Source organism: Ptychodera flava, chromosome 16, assembly GCF_041260155.1.
Source record: "Ptychodera flava strain L36383 chromosome 16, AS_Pfla_20210202, whole genome shotgun sequence".
Classification (NCBI taxonomy): Eukaryota; Metazoa; Hemichordata; class Enteropneusta; family Ptychoderidae; genus Ptychodera; species Ptychodera flava.
In genome coordinates this window covers 15,443,877-15,464,119 of record NC_091943.1, presented here as the reverse complement: position 1 = coordinate 15,464,119, position 20,243 = coordinate 15,443,877, and the positions used below count along the sequence as shown (strand labels likewise).

The 20,243-nt window shown below is 42.4% G+C and overlaps 1 protein-coding gene across 7 annotated transcripts; it reads left to right on the top strand.

The window, feature by feature from the left end:
* The first annotated feature begins 3,377 nt into the window (after nt 1-3,377).
* LOC139114113 (nuclear receptor subfamily 5 group A member 2-like) lies at nt 3,378-19,931 on the top strand. 7 transcript variants are annotated; one of them, XM_070675643.1, is made up of 5 exons: nt 3,378-4,020; nt 15,171-15,443; nt 15,893-16,518; nt 16,921-17,176; nt 17,732-19,931. In XM_070675643.1, the coding sequence occupies exons 1-5, from the start codon at nt 3,987-3,989 to the stop codon at nt 17,977-17,979; spliced, it is 1,437 nt and encodes a 478-aa protein (XP_070531744.1). In that variant the 5' UTR covers nt 3,378-3,986; the 3' UTR covers nt 17,980-19,931. The 7 variants fall into 7 exon arrangements, with proteins under 7 accessions (XP_070531744.1, XP_070531745.1, XP_070531742.1 ...); XM_070675644.1 differs by lacking the exon at nt 3,378-4,020 and adding an exon at nt 8,876-9,031; XM_070675641.1 differs by lacking the exon at nt 3,378-4,020 and adding an exon at nt 10,556-11,901.
* The last annotated feature ends 312 nt before the right edge of the window (nt 19,932-20,243 follow it).

Here is a 20,243-nt window from a genome sequence, read left to right as displayed (position 1 = left end):
TGTTGCCAGTGTTACATACAGTGTTTACACTGTAACTCCACCGTTTATCAGCATCCTATTGACACCTTGAAACCTAAATTGTATCAACCCACTATGCCTACCTATCCAAACCTTTTTCTAACCACACTTCAACCCGCTTGCCTAAATGATTTCCGTGTTACAAGTGCATCCTTTCTTCTAACACGTCGTGCAAGTTGGATATATGTAACAATACATTCTTCATGTTTGCTGCCTTTTTTCCTATACATATACCTTTTGGCCTGTGTGTTTCATGTGTATGATAGTTATTATAGTGCAATTCCTTCAGCAAGAAAGCACTCTTGCTCATGTTCCTCACCATATCTGCAACCACGTCATATATGTGGGGGTGTACACACACTAAAACAACGAAATGTGGACACTAGCTTTTCCTATATCATTTTGCTGGTGTAGACCTTTTCTGTCATGCAGTCAGACTGCACAAAGCTTTTTGCCGTTTTTTGCTCACGTGTTGACACACGTGAGCATATGTCGCAGCGATGTCTGTCTGTCTGTCCGTCTGTCTGTCTGTCTGTGTGTCTGTCTGTGTGTCTGTCTGTCTGTGTGCTCAATATCTCAAAAACGGCTCATCAGATCAGAATTAAATCTGGTATATAGATTCAGTTTGCAAATGGCAAGAACTGATTAGTTTTTGGTGGGTGTGGCTTGCTTACTTTTTGCTCATTTGCATAATTAATGATTTTAGAAAAAACGGATATATATTGACAACGATTGCACACAATTTGATGAGATTTGCTACAAATGTTGATCACACCAAGATATATCAGCTGTGAAAGACATTAAGGGGTGACATAAAAGATAATGGATAATTTGCATATTTAATGATCTTTCATAATTAGGGATATATATCTGATTTGACTTGATCAAAATTGACAAAAATTTGGTAGGTATATTGAAGATACTATGATTTAACATTATTGAAAGTCATAGAGCATACTTACTTCATCAAACTCTTAATTTGCATATTTAATGAACTTTTGGAACTAGGGATATTTATTTGAATTGACTTAACCAAAATTGATGAAAGTTGCTATGTACATTAAAGATACTATGATATAACATTGTTGAAATTCATTAAGCATTTTTACTTCAGCCTAACACTTATTTGCATATTTAATAAACTTTCCTAATTAGATATATAAATCTGAATGGACTTTGCCAAAATTGATGAAACTTGCTATGTACATTGAAGATACTATGATATAACATTGTTGAAAGTCATTAAGCAGTTTTACTTCAGCCAAATACTTATTTGCATTTTTAATGAACTTCACTAATTAGGGATATATATCTGAATTGATTCGACCGAAGTTGATGAATCTTGCAACATATATTGAAGATACTATAAAACAACATTATTAAAAGTCATCGTTTACTTCAGCCAATTCCTAATTTGCATATATAATGAACTTTCCTAATTAGGGATATTTATCTGTATTGACTAGACCAAATTTGACAAAACTTGCTATGTACATTAAAGATACTATGATACAGCATGAAAAGTCATTAAGCATTTTTACTTTAGCCGATTCCGTATTTGCAAATTTAATGAATTTTCCTAATTAAGGATATTTATCTGTCTTGACTAGACCAAAGTTGACGAACTGCTTTGTACATTAAAGATACAGTAACTATGATACGACATTATTGAAAGTCATTTAACATTTTTACTTCAGCCAATTCATAATTTGCATATTTAATGAGAACATTTCAGTCAATTCCTAATTTGCATATTTTAATGAACTTTCCTGATTGGGGATATATACTTGGATTTAAAATTAATCTGTGGTGAATATTATTCAATATGTTGATCATAACACTTTCAATGAAGTTGAAAACATGTGGCAAAGGTTCAAATTTACACATAACTGCAACATAATTAAACACGTGAGCATTTTCAGTTCATATCTGGTTGGACATTGAGTCGCATGTGTCTAATACTTCTTGCTGCAGTCCCGCGGCCTAACCGCAACCTACTGGCATCCCCTCACCCCAGTTCTCCCAGCCGATCCTCTGAGACCCCACTTTACTGATGTCCGTCAAATCCCGTCGGCGTTTAATACAAGTCTGCGCTGCCGATGTGAGTGGAATTTTCGACTTTTGAAGAGTTCCGTTGAATTGTTTGTTTTGGGCTTTCTCGATTGTGTAGAGTTGCCAAACCTGTTTCCGTGCACCCGCTTGCTATAGCCGAGTGCTGCGGGCCTTTCCATGCTGCGGTTCACCCTACACACACTCCCAGTTTGCTCGGGGCGCGCCCCCAACACCATACCGTCGTACCAATGAAAACTTGCTTTAACGAATAAAGCCATGTTAATTCCAGTGACCATAGGGCGATATTTCATCGTTAACGTCTGCAGGCATAAGTAATTTTCGGTCCGAGGATTATTTCCATTTTCGGTGTTAATTCTGTTAATGCGTACTGATTTTTTCGTTATCATGTTTTTCGACTTGTTAAGGATACCCTTTTAAAGTCTCTTGCCTTCTTTCAATCCACAGCGACCCCATTGTGTAGATTAATCTCCCCTCCCCTCCCCTCCTCATCTCCCTCCTCCCTCCGTTATTTTGACTACAAATCGTACGCATACCGTTCAAAAGCAGGCACACAAAGCAATTTACACGGCTCCTGGTATTTCTGTCGGTGTGAAGGTGGGGGGGCCAAGATACCAGCTATGAGGGTCTCTGTACAAGTTAGATGAAGCACAAAACGAAATCGATGTAAGGCCGAATTAACTTCAACTGCTTGGCTTAAGGGAGGTTGGGTGTCGGTGGCGATTCTGTCCCCATGTAAGTTCCGAATGAATTAGACATATTTTCTCGCTTATAACCACAGAAGTATTATAAAGATATTTTAAAATTTATAAGATAAATTTGTTAAATTTTCATTGACAATCCAAATACCCACATCACAGTGTCATTGTGATTATGTATACATTTTATTGTCAGCATATATTTTTGATCGAGTTTCAACATGTTTGCGGACAGTAAGAACGGCAAACACATCTGTACAAAAACAAATTTTGTCGGTAATAATTATTTGTCGTAATCTTTCACTTCGCGCCAAAATTTTACTTTGCTTCGATTGAAATTATGAATTTTGATAAAGAGAATTATACACAAATCTTAATAAAACTTTGCATTCGACATATATGAGGTGTGATGGAGAAAGTAATAATTTATTCGGTTTTCGAAAATCGTATCCTCGCAATAGAGGAACTAACATAAAATCATTTTTTAAGCTATTACACTTTCGTCTGGTTAACACTTTGTTTCATTGATGATACCCCTCAGCGTTGAAATTCATCTTTGACCTTTGGCCCGTCACGCCCACCTCTCACACCCTAGGGGCTCTTCTGAATCCGTGGCCCCGAGTTTTTAGTCATCCTTGAGGTGCCTTCCCATTTTACGGCATCTTCACCTTGTCGGAATACGTGATCTATTAATAAACTATCAGGAGGTCACCTATGGCGTCTCCATCATGCACCGGCCACTGACTAGCAGGCTACAAATATCCATTTATGTATCATTTGCATGCAAGGTCCCTCTGTTCCGTCGCTTCAGCTTGCCACAGCCAGCGAACTTGTCGTTCACACGCTTTTTCATTCAGCAGCCAGCCAGCAAGCTTGCCCAGCCGGTAGCTCCCGACTATTTTGCCATTGTTTTTGATATTTCTCCCCATTTGATTCCGTCCCCCGGCCAAGTTCGACCGGACAGACTCTCGCATGAGCCGCGCGTGACCGCTCACCTCACCTCCCGATCTGCAGACCAATCCGATACGGCTTTGGTGTTGACGTTATCAGACACAACCGTCTGTGGCCATCAACTGTCTGGACATCAGATATAGTCTGTAATTAGCCGCCTTTACGAGAGCAGTAGTGACCGCTTGGCGAAGAACAGTATACTCTCTCCGCTATATAGACAAACGTAGCGCCTGCCGGCAACGACGGACAATGATGCAGTACGGAAACCACGATATCCACTACCGTAAGTATTGTCTTATTTTGCTTCATTTTATTGTCGCAGTGAATATCGAAGTCCAGCGTTTGTTGACCCAAAAGAATTAACAAGTCTGGCAAGGTTACGTATAGTACTGTCTAACAAACATATTACGTGTATAGGGTTAAAATAACACTCTTTTGCACATTTTGGACTAACATCTGTGTGTGGCAATTAATTTTCCGATCGCTGACAATAACGGTGTTTTCGATAACTATTCAACAATGCCACAGACTGAAATGAATTAAAAATTACCGCGCCTTTCATGTTTTTGTTTTTTTTTTCTATACTGTCTGCCACATCGGCGCGTATACCGGTAGCCGTCGGTAACCAATTCGAGGCCCTAAGCGTCTCGTCATCATTTTTTCCCTGGATATTCGATAGATTTTCGCTTCTACCAACGCAACCACCTCCCTCTCGATCGACGTCACCATCGTGGAATTGCTTGAAAATTGAGGCTTGATATATGAACCGTTACATTTTTAAAAAGTCGCCCTTTGTGTCAGTTTCGGTGACACTACTCTTTAGAGTATTATGCTTATTTTTGTTGTTTTTGTTCTTGTTTTGTCTTTTTGAGGTTTTTTCTGAACCCCTCTTTCACTAATTGCTGGAATAAGTCGGTCGCCGCACTGCACACTCCAGACGATTTTCGATTTTCTGTTGCGGTTGAGCAGCCTTTTCGAAACGGTGGTTTGCTAGTGAGTTGATAGTAGCGACGTTTGTCAATAGCCATGATAATCTTGTAGCACAGGAAACACCTGTTTGCCACCTCCCCATAGACCCTGTCTCTGTCGCGCCTAGTACGCGTGATCGACCGCAAGCGGGGGGGGGGGGAGGAGGAGGGGCACACCGCGCTTCTCCACCTATTCGTTTACGGCATATACACTAATGGCCGCAGAGCAATTTCAACAAGTACCCACCCCGCAAACAAATTGACGTCATGTTACGGTACTCTCGCCGCGACACTTGCCGTCGTAAACCTGCGACCCTACATCGCTTCTGACAACTTGTCAACAGCGTTAACGAGCTACTCTAAACCAATGAGAGATACCGGGTCCGCGGACAGGGAAGGGTCTACGCGTAGAGGCATTTGCTCCACACCACCGTCGGATTCTTTGTGCTGTTTCCGACATAGGCACATTTCAAGGACTACGGCCGGCCTTCAAGGTTGCACTCAAATCCCGGGCGTTTGTCGGCCGTAATTTCCCATAATCGATCATCGTGATGGTCACGTTTTGCCGAAGATTCTTGTCCTAGATTCCCCTCAATGGCTAAACATATCGTTACTTATCTCATTTAAGTAACGGATTCATGGATAAAAGTATGTTGCCTTTACCTCCCCCCCCCCCACCACTCTCCCTCTCTCTCCATCTCATATAAAATTAACAATAGTTGAAAATTATCATTAGCGCAACACCGTCCAAGTGACCACCCCGTTCCCATACCATTCGAAATCAACACTATTTCGACGTGTATTTATGTAAACGGTATGATCACGCGTCGCGTCCGCGTGAATATCACCCGTCCCACTCGACCTCCCCCCCCCCTCCAAACACGAATCGGTGCGAAAGGAAGTCTTTCCTAAACGTCGCCTCCCCCATCCCTCCCTTTCTATTCGTTCAATGTCGCAATGCACTCTCAGCTGGGCTCTTAGCTACATACAAAGTCAGAATGTCACATATTTTGCAAAACAGAAACGCGTGAAATTTTATTGCCCGTTTTACGATGTGAGGTTTTGTCTTTTTCGTATCTTCTGAAGTGCGCCGGCTGATCGCTGATCTGAGAAACAAGTCTCGTAAATTCTTCTGTCACTCGTCGGCAAGCAATACTTTTCACGCTACCCGTCGCCATATGTTTGAAATTTCTCGTATTCGGCAGTTCGTGACGTAGGAACGAGACTGTAATTTACAACTGTGAACTTTGATTGACTTCGTTTTTGTATTATCATAAGCAGGTCGATGCACTCCGACTGTAAGTAGGAGGCTGCGATACGTTGTTTGTATTCCTCCCTCCCGCCGATAAAAAATAATTAGATTAAGGGGAGACTTGGTGTAATTGCGGTTTTGTTTACTGTCTCCTCTCTACGCGCGCGCGCGCGTGGCAACGCGTCTTTAAGACGCGTCAGTTGGAGAGGTCGGATACCAAGTGATCAACGAATCTTGCGTGGATTTGCAGGACGTTTTTAACAATTGAAGACATTGATAGCACAGGCGTATCATATACCGGAAAAGATTTCTATCGCTCGTTGGAAATTATGATTACACGTAGTACACGGGGTGTGATTTTTTTTTCGTGGTTATGCAAATGAGTCCACTGCCTCCCTATGTCACGTGAACTGAAAGCATCGCTATTGATAATTTATACCAAGAATTTGAAAAGAGTGAGTAATTAGTAATCGATAAGTCCCGTCAGGTTTATACAAGTTGCGTCATCATTTCGTACCGGTACTTAGCTTATTTCAAAATCAATCATTTTGGAACGTGTGCCCGATCTGACCTCTTCAACTCCATAAAGAAATAAAGGATATTTTATCGGTTGACACAGCCAGTGTTTGTTAAAAATAACGTCATTCTGACGTACCTCTGTGGGTTTAAAACCCGCTGGTATCGACTTTCTCGTGATTTCTTGCGCTTCATGATCGCATTTCGTGCTGAAAGAATAGAAACGGACCGCTGTGACCGTGTGAAAGTCGGCGAATCTTGTGGAACGTTCACTTGCGTTTATGGAAAATTCAGAGAGCGGTCTGTCACGTCACTAGCAAGTCTGTCAGTGTTGGCTATTGATACTTTCGGACAACCAAGACGCATTTGCTTTGGTTTTGGGGGATTTCAGTCTTGCCCTCTCCATCACGAAAGGTTACTTTGCAAAAAAAAAAAGAAATTCACGCGAATAGTTCCGACTCAATCATCAAGTTATTCGTTCTCTTGCCCGGCCTCATGGAGATGAGCACAAACTTTTGTGAAGCGTCTGTCCCGAATTCAGATCGACATTTTCGCTTAAGTATCTGTATTTGAGGTGGGGGAGGGGGAGGGGGCATACTTTACTAAAGCGATCTGGAAGTTCTTGTCAATGACGTCGTGAAACTCAACCTCATCAACGTTTTCCACGCACTGTCAAATTCACAGATCGACGTGAAAGCGAGACAACCGGAAAAAACCCACAATCCTCCCCAAATAAATAAATTTTGATTGTGTTGATGTAAAAAGGGACAGGTCGAACTATTACCTTCGTCTGTCGATAACAGGACTTAATCTTCGGGAAATGGGCGACGTTTATCGTGTGACACATTGCTCTATTTTGACAAGTATGATTAGCTCTGTCGACTACAGATAACATCGGGTTGTGACATTGAAAAAAGAAAACAGTCGAGTCTTCAACCTATATCTCTGTCTAACTTTGGAACCTCAAAATTGAAATAAAGACACTTCTCAAAAGCGATGGGAAATTTGAGCTTTGTCAACGGAGAGAGGAAATACTGGCAAAAATGCGCTATTTTAGAGCGAGATATTAACGAGTAATCGAAAACTGAAGGAGGGAAAAGGGGAGGGGCCCTGGAAGTGTAAAATTTCAGTAGTCTAATTCCTGAACAATATTCGAGGTCAGACCTTTGAATGTCTTTTGTACGGTCAAATCTTGTGAGTTGAGCTTGCCAACTACGTGATTCCTACCTAGATTATATTTCCACGGGAGATGAGCTAAAAACGTCCTTTGTGCAAGTGAACAATAAATGTCAGTGCCTCAGCTTTCGAGTAGACGCTCACACATCTGTGTTTTCTTTCGGGCTCTTCATCGCTATTAAAGTCTTGGTTTGCTCGAAAACCGCACAAAACCTTACAGAACTCGCATTTCGAATAATGCTCAGTGTGTCTGTACCTCCTATACGTTTCTGTGTGTGGGATTTCTCGTTCCAAACTGCTTGGGTTATAATTTTGCTGTTCTTTCGACCGCGCGTTCTCACCCCCCCTCCCCCAGGACCTACCCTGCGTCGGAGTGGTGGCGTTTTCCGAGAGGGGAGAGTGGGGCTTTCTAACCAGAGGATTGGATTAACTGACTCAACAATTCCACTGGCCTTTTTCAGACGTGTTAGCTCGTCATAACAAGCCACCACCAAAACGATTCCCAGCGCCAGAAGCTTGGCAGTTCGAAAAACAAACCCCGGCACACCCTCTTATACATTTTTCTTGGCCAGTATGTATACGCACTCCTAAGTTATTTTGAGCCTGCGATGTTCACAGACACACTTTTCTAGACTGTCACAAATCACATGCTCGTACTTTTCTAACTTGACAGTAAACGCCGATACAATCACTTTATCGAAAGGAGAGGGGGACAACATCGTACAAATTCGGGAAAATGTTTCTCGGGTGTAGGCGGCGAAGATCGTTGTAGAATTTCCATTTATTTTCAAAAAATTATATTCACTTTTCTTCTTTAAATAAGACAAATGCTGTCAGGACGATAATCTTAACTTATAAATCGAATTATGACGAGAAATGTTCTCAGTATCAAGCATTGAGAAACGTCAGAACAAACGAACTGCTTTCGTGGAAAAAATGGCAAAAGCAGCGATCGCAAAGTTTCGCTCAACGCCCAACTTACAAACTAGTAACCGCCGCTAAAAGGTGTATCTACTGTAGTTACTCGCACGAAATTAGAAATTGGCCCTAACTTTACTATGTGGGTCACCGGTCACAAATTTATCGCTTTGCTTCAAGTGCAGTAGAATTTGTAATTATTTCGAGGTCACGTGAACAGTTACCATAACAATGTTGCCATTTCTTACTCCAAAATCGTCTTTTGCGCGCCTTGTCGTCAGCGCTCCCTGTTGCACATTTTCCAGTCCGACACAAGGTCCAGGGACCACGCCCCACCCTACCCAGCTCCCATCAAATGGTAGTGAAGTGACTGCAGTCGGACGCAATAAATCGGATCCACCGGGTTTTGATAGTTCTGGTAGGAAAACGCAATTCAAGATAACATATTTTAATTCCTTGGCGTTGTGAGTATATATTCTGTCTTGTTTATGAGCTGCGCGGTGTATTGATGGAACTTTGTTAACAGCGTTATAGTTTTGAATAGTTATAGCTTGGTCGGCAGCGACGATAAATTAAACCCTCGCTCGACACATATTTCTGTATGTTGAAGATGTGCGCGTTGCATTGGCGATGGTAACAAATTTTACATTGTTTATTTTTGTTCAAGAGTTTCCTTGCCTACTATTTCTTCGTATGAAAGAGTATTCTTGCCGACTGACTCAGTACCTGGTTTTCCGATCTTAAAAGCTTGCCTCGGTGCTGTCAGTAGTGTATCGTTCGTATTCTTGCGGTTTGGAATTATGCCAAAGCACAGAAAACCTGACCCTTCGGCCAAAATTTCAATATGGTTCCGTCTAATATGCGACGCAGTAGATCTCCGTCAGGCGAGGCCGTGTAACCTCGTATTTCCACAATAGTATATCTTCGAAATCGTCAAAAGAGATTTTACTTGTCAAACTGACCGTTGAAAATCCCTACGTTTGTAACTCTTTTAACATACCAGCCCGCTATATTAAATTTCAATTTTTTTTTTATCGAGTCTGTGAGTACAATCAATATGGTGCACATTCTATACCCGAGAACTAATATTTGAAATTTTTTTTTTCGCTTCGTACTAATACAAGTGTATATAGCGATGCCCGAATCCCCACTGAGTGCTGAATGGGTTCAAAGCCTGTTCCTCGCCCCGCCGTAGAATTTCCATGTCCGCACTGAGCAGACTGCTTCGGGAAAAGCGCGCTGTTAAATGTGTGGTCGTTGCCCTGCAGCTGTATCGCCTCGTTGTCGCTGATGGTGTCAACGACCGCGAGTCAATAAACTGTGCAAAATTAATACATTTAATGACTATATTAAAACACATATCTTTTAAATGCCGCGTATGTACACAGAGTGAGCGATTCCACGCCCGACGGCTTTGACCTAAATCTGCAAGCTCTACACTCACCCGTATAGCGCTGTTACACAGACTGAAAATGACGACATATATATATATATATATATATATATATATATATATATATATATATATATATATATATATATATATAATATATATATATATGCGTGTATGTATGTATGTATGTATGTATGTATGAAATTGTGTCTGTGTCTGTATGTACATATGTATATTTGTGACGACTGATTGAAAGTGTTCAGTTCACCAATAGATATATCAATGAAGCATTTGGTTTACCTACGCTTCGCAGCGACGTCTCACCCCATTTAAGTCTATAACTTTTATAGTCTGTGGTTACAGTTGAAAGTCACCTTCAAGTTTAGGTGTGTGTTCTCAGTCTCACTCATCGACCCCCATCCCAGCCGATACGGTCTCCTGTCCAACGTCCTCCGAGCGATGCCCCGTTTGGGAGGGAACACCGCAACGGTTGTTAAAAACATGGGCCCCAGAGCAAAGTTCGCGGGTTGAACGACCGGTCAATATTCGTTTGTGCACCTGTGGCCGTTGACTTAGTCAAGTGTAGGGCCAGTCAGAGTGCGGAAAATCCAAGGCGTGATACAGAGAAGGGAAGCGAAACACGAGATGGTCAAGTTTCATTAGCCACGGTGGGAACTTGACTTTCCCTTGAATGTATTACGATCACACGTGAAAAGGCGCCTGTCCTAGATGAAAGTATGATCAAATAGCAAAAATAAACTTTTTTCCCATATGAGCTACGGTGAAAGCCAACACAAATAGTCGCTTCTGGGCGTCCTAAATAACGAGGGAGGTCAATGTGACCGAGAGAGATCGGCTGTTGTTATCGTCGCTTATCGGTCTTTAAGAAGGAAAGGGTGAGAATGGAACGTGTTCCGAGCAAATTTCGTTTCCGGTGTGTAAGTGTTACGACGACCGCTGTTATACCCCACGCTCTTTCGCCAACGGCTTCTGCGAGTCATCATGCATATCAATATGTACGACAGCGATTTGCTGAATTTTGGTGAGAGTTATTCATGTGTAATTACCTATCGTAGCGTTGATAGGGCGAAAAAGGAACTCCGCCGGAATCATCGACTGTCGTTAGTCGTCGTAGGCAAGTCACGTTCTAGTCTTCACGTGCAACTGTATCTACTTGACAGTCGAGAAACATTTCTTGATGCCCAATTTCGCGCGAAAACAATTTATGTCAGCTGATTGGTGATATCAATTTAGTTTGATTTTCATTTTATTCAAGAGGTTTAAAATAACAGTCTATATCGTACATTTGCATGTTTTGTTTTGATGCGAAATGTTTACAAGCCAAGAGCGCACCGTTTTAAATTAATAACCTGGTGTCGTTTACACATTTACCGTAATATATTTTGATTTCCGGTGTCGCGCTGTATCCCTTTGTTGAAAATCAATCTCCGTCAATTTTTTGTTTACTTTTCTTGATTGGGATTAACGCGAAATCAACAATCGCCGATGTTTGTGATTTTTATATGCAAATGAGGCGACAGCATTCCGATAGCTTGCGCGTAACACGTACCTATTCGATCACAGGAAAACAACTCACTCGCGCTGGTCATCAAAGTGACGTCATGTTTGAGAGGAAAACAATCTCTGGCGCATGCGCAAGGCAACCCAATTCTCACGTCTCCTTGGCCAACAGTGGAACATATAAAACAACGCAGCTAATTTAATAGAGTCATTCAGAAAGCAAAACACACCCACAACGCGTACAGTGACACACGTTGCATTACGTTCGTACTCCAGTACTATATACAAATTATTGTGGACACGGCCCAACCGGTCGGTTCCCGCGACTTGAAAATCATCAAATGCGTCCCGACGCTGTAGACCTTTTGTTTCTCGGACCGGAAGATCATTGGAGCGAGTTCTCGCTCGAAAATATCGAGAGTGAGTATTGTAAGCACCATTTTTTATTACTTTTTTTATTTTGATGGGTGGACGGGTCGTGTTCTGTTCACAAGTTTCTCGAAAGAAAGTGAAGATTCATGACAGTGAGGCTGCGGTAGAGTTCAAGAAAATGTCACTCGCATTTTTAATGACCGTGTCCTTTTATGAAAACTTGTAAGGCCGACATGTTGTCATGGTAACTTAACACTTTTGTTGAACAGTGTGGCTGGTACATTGTGATTTGTCTTGCAGTTTTACACGCCTCAATTGTCTTTAGTCCTTCATATGTGACATTTTTTATTCTTCTTCGCATATAGTGTGTCAAAGTAATCAAAAATTTGGCACGCTAGATCTCGGCCATATCACATATCACAAAGTTTTCATGAAAACTTGCAAACTCGAGTTGTTGTTATTGTTTGTTTTTATATCGCAGTACTCACGCGTGTTACGAATTAAGTACGTATTGGAATTTGGCGCGGTACCTCTCTCACGTGGTGTGTGGCCTCCCTATTTTAGCCGCGGTAGGTGTTTAGCCCAGGGAGGCTAGGAGGGATTGTTGAGTTGGCTACGATCCGCGTTCGTCGACTTTCTTTGTGTTTTCGCGAAATTTTCGGATGTGACATCATGTGCCGACACTGTGTTTCAGTGGAGGGTAAAATCTATCAAGCATACAGCGAGTTGATGTTTTTACGGTGCTTGTGTACGATAAGAGCATGTACCTACGTACGATGTTTACAACTCGTTCATATATGTTTCAGCTGTTCGATTGACGCATGTGCAAATCTGCCAGTTAACCCCGTTGCGTAGCGCTTTAGCTATGCATCCGTGGTGTGAGCAAGATGCGCTCTAATTGGCTCAATACCGAAAACAAATCACCTCATTGGTTTTAAGAGCCAATCAGCAGGCCGCTTTCGTCGATTTTCTCGTAACGGTGACCCGTTGAGATTATTTAGATAAGATTTGCATCTACTTAATTTTTAATAGAAGTTGTACGACTGCGCACAAAGTCTGATCTTCTCACGTACTCAGTTTTTTGAGCGATGATGCTTTCCGCATAGTGTATATGTGAGTTTGCGTTTTAAAGTAAACCGGGTCATTGCGTTACACAGGTTTTTCGCCTCGCTGTTACGCGCCCAATCGGTCATTGTAATCGTGGTTGGAAAGTACTTGTGTCCCTCTGTGTGCAAAAATCAAGTTGTATTTTCGGTGTTGGAGCACGTATCGGAGCGACGATGTCGACCGAAGTCGAAGTGGAGAAACCCGCCTCTGCGGAGAAGAAGACCCCCTCAGGTCAAGGTAATAGTGTCCAGTGTAACGTTAGAGTGGTCGCACAAATCAAACTTGTTGGCCGGACTCACGAACCCTCCGTCTTTGAATATCATGCGACTTGTCATATCACCACTTGCCAGCAATCACGCACCCATATTCCGCGATCCAGGGGAAACGCTTTGTTTTTGCGAAACATAAATATATTTTTCGTACATTGCCAGGGAAATAAATTATGAAAATGCCTCACTGTGTGTAAACTCTACAACAGAAGGTTGTACCAGTTCCAAGTGTCGTCGTACGGCCTTTAATCGAATCGTGGTCTAATAGTGGCGGCATGTGCAAAACGTTGTTTGCCAAGGCACGTTCAGAAACTCGAACGGTTAGCAGAAGTCGCATATTGCCAAGCGTAACGGGGTTGTGTTGTTGACTCAGTCACAATCGTCGTCAAACGATAGGGGACTCTCTGCCGCGGTTACACTGTACAGGCGAACACCTACCGCGAGAGGGTGTGTACATGCAACTCTATTGTTGCACCCACAAAAAAAAAAAAGGCTTGCAATTTACGGAACCAATGGCATTGCGACATCCGCTGCGATGAATTCGCCAGATCGCCACAACTGTAATATGTAATTATGCCACCGGCGTGCAGGGCGTTGCACTTTTCGCAACGTCGAATGGTGGTAGTTTCAGGGATCACCCGTGAAAGTTTCGTAGCGCTTGACACGTCGACGGCGAAATATAACCCGTGTGCTTTGCAGGAATAAAAAGTTGCTTGGCACAGTTAATTATCCAATGTGCGCCATAGCACCCCAGTATTTAGGTTCGGCCGTGTCACGTCGGCCTTTCACATCAGTACTACCGCTTACGGAAATGAGAGACCAGCCCGTACAAATGAAAATCGATCGTTCCCTGTCGTCGAGAAACACCATGGCCGAGTATTTGAGCGTGCCCCTTTCCTTACGGTCACGCCGTTCGTTGATAGTGTGACAAAGCCACACACTACTTTATTAATCCGCCCGAGCGTTGTCAAGCATTAAGAGCCCGAGTCGCATGAACATTACGTTATATTCTAATTACTCTGCGATAAACAGAGAGCCGCTTCGTAGAACTGTCGGCCTGTTAACACACCCACCGTGCCCACTATCAGCCTAAACTATCGTCTAGTCGTCAATATATATATGGCGGGAACGTGGGAAAAGTCCGTCAATAGTGGTAATTTTTAGTTCTATTAATTTACAAGTCGGGGCATGTCATTCGAAGTTTCACGCCAACAGAACTACCTTCAGGGGAAGGAAAGAAAAATTATCAACTGCGCGAATTTATACACAGAGCACAGACAGTGTATTACGTAACCAGTGTGAACGAACAGACGATTTAATTTTCAATAGCCTTTTTTTTCCACCGGGTCAACACACTGACTGCATATCTCGCGACGACATAGGTCTATATAGAAGGCAACCATCAGGTAGACGCCCGATCGCGTTGACTTGACCCGCCGTCTGTTTTCAGTGCCCGCTTGGATTGGATCCAGTTAACCTACCATTGCACTGGCTTCTATTCACTGAACAGTTTTGGTGTGTTTGAGCGACAGGATGTTTCGTTTAGCGAGCTCCTTTTTTTCAGGAATTTTGATACGCGATGAGTCAGTCGCTTTTGTCGTTTAACAAATACGGCGGTTCCGTTTTGTTTGTTGTTCGGCCAACAAATATGGCCACTTCCACTGACTTGGGTTCTTATCGCTCCGCAGGTCAGGTTGTCTACGTCAAACGATTTCTCCTCTTGCAGGAAGTTTTAGTTTGTGACAAATAGCTGGTGGATTGTTTTAAATCCTGAAGCCTAGCGAACTGCACAGGACATGCCTCGGTATATGTGAATAACGGGATGTTAACCCAGGCCCCCACACGGTGGGTTCTATGTGAGTGATATATACCAACGTCCGGTGGAGCTTTTCTGTGCCCATTTTTATTCACCCAAAAATGTTTTCTGTTCTTTCCCCACAGCTCCAACTCTGAAAATGGATTTCTCCTTCGAGAACGAAGAGCTCAAGGCAGCCTTCGACGAACAATGTCCGGTCTGTGGGGACAAGGTCTCTGGCTATCACTATGGGCTCCTAACTTGTGAGAGCTGTAAGGGCTTTTTTAAACGGACTGTACAAAATAAGAAAGTCTACACGTGTATTGAGAACCGCAACTGCATGATCGACAAAACCCAGAGGAAGAGATGCCCGTACTGCCGATTCCAAAAATGCTTGAAAGTTGGTATGAAGCTAGAAGGTGGGTGAATTTGCCCCATTCTCTTTTTGGACTTCGACCGCCGACAATCTCTTTATCGAATATATCGACCATACGGGGGTTTGTTAGTTTTGTGGCTGGTTTTGTGACGACAGTCATATATGGGAAGAGCGACGGAGTTTTACTGGGTGACGCCCGACTTGACCTTTCTTGTTTAGCTTGCCCAGTTCATTTTTGAATGCATGTGTTTCACATGGACCCCATATCGACGGCATTACAATTATATGAACGATGTTATAGATCAGTTCAAATGTTGTACTTAAAAAATGCTTTATAAATGGGACAAAGTGTGGGCCATGTTACTGAACTTTTCAAACACACTGTTACAACCAACACGTAATGTCGTAATGCGTCCGATCAGAAGCATAACATATTCTAATTTTTTTTGGAGGGAAATTGACCAGAAATTACTCCCTTTTTGCCGCCAACAGCTGTCAGACCAGATAGAATGCGAGGCGGAAGAAATAAATTTGGTCCCATGTACAAGCGAGACAGGGCGATAAAACAGCAGCAGCGAAACAGGCTTATCGCCAGCTCACGGCCAAGTGGACTCCCGGGGAACCCAGATATTTCCAACGCTATTCGGAACATCCAGGCCGCTGCCGCCGCCAAAAACTCAACGCCGTCGCCAATGGTACCTCAGCCAGCGCTCATCATACGCGAGCCAACCACCATGTCCAAACCTATACTGTCAGACATCCCCCGGCCGGTGACGTCGATCCCACCCTACAGCTACAACGCTGTGAACGGACTCTCCTCACATCCAGTCAGCACCATGGCCAACTCGCTCAGCGCCGAGCTCAAGTCGGTGTACACGGACCCCGGCGTGCCCCCTATCAAAACGGAGCCCGACGCGACACCCAGGCTCATTGCCGAAATGTTGAGGTCGGAGCCCGACCAGAAACAACTGCAGGCCAAGATCCAGTCTTGCCTTCAGAGCCAACTTAACATGAATGGACCCACGGACTATTTCAGTATGGCGTGCAAACTGGCCGACCAAACGTTATTTGCCTTTGTGGATTGGGCAAGGAACAGCCTCTTTTTCAAAGATTTGAAGGTAAACAAGGAAATGATCTTTAAGTCTATCCACTATGTCATCCGTGGTTTACAGTAGTTTTGCAAAAATGTGATCGAAAAATACCAAAATACAAACATAGTTCCTGTAAATCCGGTGTATTATGCTCGACATTAATAAATAGGAACAGTGGAGAGAGACTAGATCAAGGTATATGTGAAAATTGATATAGTAGGCCACCTATTCTACAAATCTTCACAAAATGGCACAATCGAAGCACTTTACTGGAATTATTTAGCTCAGATTTTCTTCATGTAACCTCGAATATCCTAAATATTTGGAGATATGGTCGTAGGACTTGTTGTATTCATGGTTTAGGGATTTTCAGAGTTTGGTCGAATCGCTAAAACAAGGTACGTTTTCTTGAAAATTTCCCCAAACCAGGTTGAAGACCAGATGAAGCTATTACAGAATGCTTGGAGTGAACTGCTTGTGATCGACCAGTGCTACAGACAGGTTGAGACCATTTCGGAAAGCATGGTGTTGGTGACAGGAGAGACGGTTGACCTCGCCAAGCTTCGCATGTACGGTTTGGGCGACGTAATTGACCGCATGGCCGAGATTGTGAAGCGAATGAGGGAGCTGAAAGTCGACAGGAAAGAGTTCATGTGCCTCAAATATCTTCTGCTCCTCAACCCTGGTAAGAATTAGCATATTTTCAGCGTCTGTGTGTGTGTGTGTGTGTGTGTGTGTCCGCCTTCCCAAATCATTTCTGGTACACCTAGACTGCGGCAACAAAAGCGAGTTTAGCAAGCAGTGGGCCACAGACACACTCGAAAAGGCGGTCAACGACGTGTCATTTTTTTAGGCTAGTGAATGAATGTATGGCCCACAAAATGCTGACAACAATGGCGAAGCCTTGAAACTGGTCTGAACATTGTTCATATAGGGTACTGTGGTTATAATAGTGGCTTTGTGATATGGCTACCAAACGATTGAGCTCAGGGAGTCGTTAAAGCAAAAACCGAAATCTTCTGTCGAAGATTTATGTAAATTTTGGTCGAAAACGTACACACCAGGAAGGAAGTTTGATGGTAAAATCCGATTTTTGAAAGTATTTTCTATAATCAGGAAATGCTAAAATGCCCCTTCGAGTTTCTTCGTTGTTGGCTGACGTGCACGCTATCAGCTGTACTTTGTTTGCCCTTCACTGATGGTCGCCATTTTGGTATTTCTTTTTTCCTCCCACCATCAGATATTCCGGGAGTTCAGGACATACACCTGATCAGAGGATACCAGGAACAGATCCACGCCGCTCTGCTTGACTACACCATATCCAACTACCCGGAGGTGACGGAGAAATTTGGACAGCTCCTCCTGAGGCTGCCCGAGATCCGGCAAGTCAGCCTCCTGGGTGAGGACTACCTGTACTACAAACATCTGAGCGGGGAAGTTCCGTACAACAGTCTACTCATGGAGATGCTGCACAGCAAAAGGAAATGAGAAACTGATAAAAAAAAACCAGACAGACAGGGAGAGAAAAAAACAGGCAGTCCGATCCATGATGAACTTGAAGAAACTGAGAAGGACTTCCAAGGACTTTCCACTGGCTTTTGATGCCTGGGGGAGTCCCCTTTCAGAATGAAGGGGGAGGTCAATGTATGTTTCTCTCACTAGGCTTTGAGCCATTGGGAGCTGTACAAGTTGTGTCAGAACCTTGAAGGTGACATGTGAAAAAAATATGCAGGTGATATCAAAAGTATAAAAAAGCAAGCTTGTGGACTTTTTGTGTGATGGGTCCTACAAGTTCCAAAAAATGTAAAGAAGGGGGAATACGTCTTTTTTTAAGGTAGGGGAGAAAAGTCACCCACTGCCGTCTTTTCGTTGTCCGTGTCACCAAAATAAACTCACCGTAATCGGACTTTGTTAATAGAATAGCCAAAACAAAAATTATATTAATGTGTGGTTCAACCATGAAAGGAAATAGACTCCAAGTCATTTATTGAACAGTTTAGTGTGTATGACGCTGTGCAGACTAAAAAGACCCTCTTCAGAAGAGCCTAAAGTGAGTTTGTTTTCTTATGTTGTGTTAGTACGAACTTTCACGATACAAAAAAAAGCAACTAACGATTTTGATTTAAGGGGAACCGGTATCTTGTACCATTTGCACCAACAGTTAAGTTCTAAAATTTCAGACTTTGATTTGAAGATGACACTTTTTTGCGACAGAAAAAAAGTACAAAAACAGTAGTGATATACCTATCAGTTTCTTGCCTGCAACTAACAAAATATATTTTGCCAAATGTTATGTAGCATTCCAGGGTGTTTTAGCATTCCAGTTTTTAACAGGTTTCCATCGCAACCATTTTGCATTGTTTCAGCATCGTTTCGTCATGTGATTTCTCCTTTTGTGTTTTCAAGCCTAATACTTTTTTTTTAGAAAAAAAATCATTTGTGTTTGGGGAGTACGACAATTATATGCTATACAGATTAAGAAAAAGAGATACATGGGAAATTTTCTGCACAAGTGATATGATGTTTGTGCAATACACCGTTCTGTACTGTGATATCAGTATTTTTTGCAATTGAAATCATTAGTGATTAAAAAAAATTCTAAAAGTAAGGCATTATTTTCCAGGTATAGTAATGAAACAAAATTACTGCCCCAAATCTGGATATTTTCGCTAGCATGATTATGTCTCAATATTTCTGTACAATATAGTGTAGTATTTTTATCCTGTGCCTAAGGCTTTCAAAGGAACTAAAAGGTCTCTCATTTTTTGTTTTGTGCTAAAAGAATTTTTAAGAGATATAGCTCTGGACAAGAGTACAGATTTAACTTGAAGGTGGAGTACTAAACGGCGATCACGCATTATGTGTGAACAGGTCGAGATGCCTTGCTCTGTTAGCTTACTTTCAAGATTTGCTGATCGGGTCATCGACCACTGACCGTGCTGGAGTGAAGCTTGAAAATGATTTTTTTTTTGACAAAAGAAAGAAAGTTTTTATATGAAAATAGCAAACAGATTTTTAAGTACTGATATTAAATTTTGTTTTTGACCTTGAAAAGGGAACGCGCTTGCTGTACATTGACGCTACGGAAGCACAGTAAACGATTTTAAAACTGAACTACAGATAAAATATATATGCCTGTAAAATTGCCGCTCTGCGTGTACAAAGAAAACCAAATTTGAGCTCCCGCGCGGTCTTGTGTGGGAGGTGCCGACACTGTCTTCAATTACAGAGAGAGGTGTAAGTGGATTTTTTTATAATGGTTTTCAAGACGAGAATTAGAAAAAAACAAACAAACAAACTACAATGATGAAACAAACATTACTATACGAAGAATACCTCATGTGCACATTGTATCTTGTCAATTTCTGGGTGAATTTTCGTGTACATTTCTCGAAGTTCAGTCTTCACCAAAATTAATAAAACACTTTAAACATTAAAAACGACGTGGAACTGTTTTTCCCCCCTTTCCCTCCCCATGTTTTCGTTGAATCCAGCTGACTGATGTTCGAAATTTGCTGAAAATTTCGAAATTTGAATGTGTCTGTTTCTTTGCGATTGAGTGGGGCTACGTGCTTTTCCGAGCGTTGGGTTCCTGAAACACACGGATTTCTGTTGGTTATGTAACTTTGACATCACCCTGTGTACCTGATACTGGAAGGGTGGTCTGTGTTCCAGGTTTAGGGGGGATAAACGTGGAGGTTTTCAACAGAGAAACCGTGTGTGTGTGTGTTTGCCAGATATGAGAGATCGCC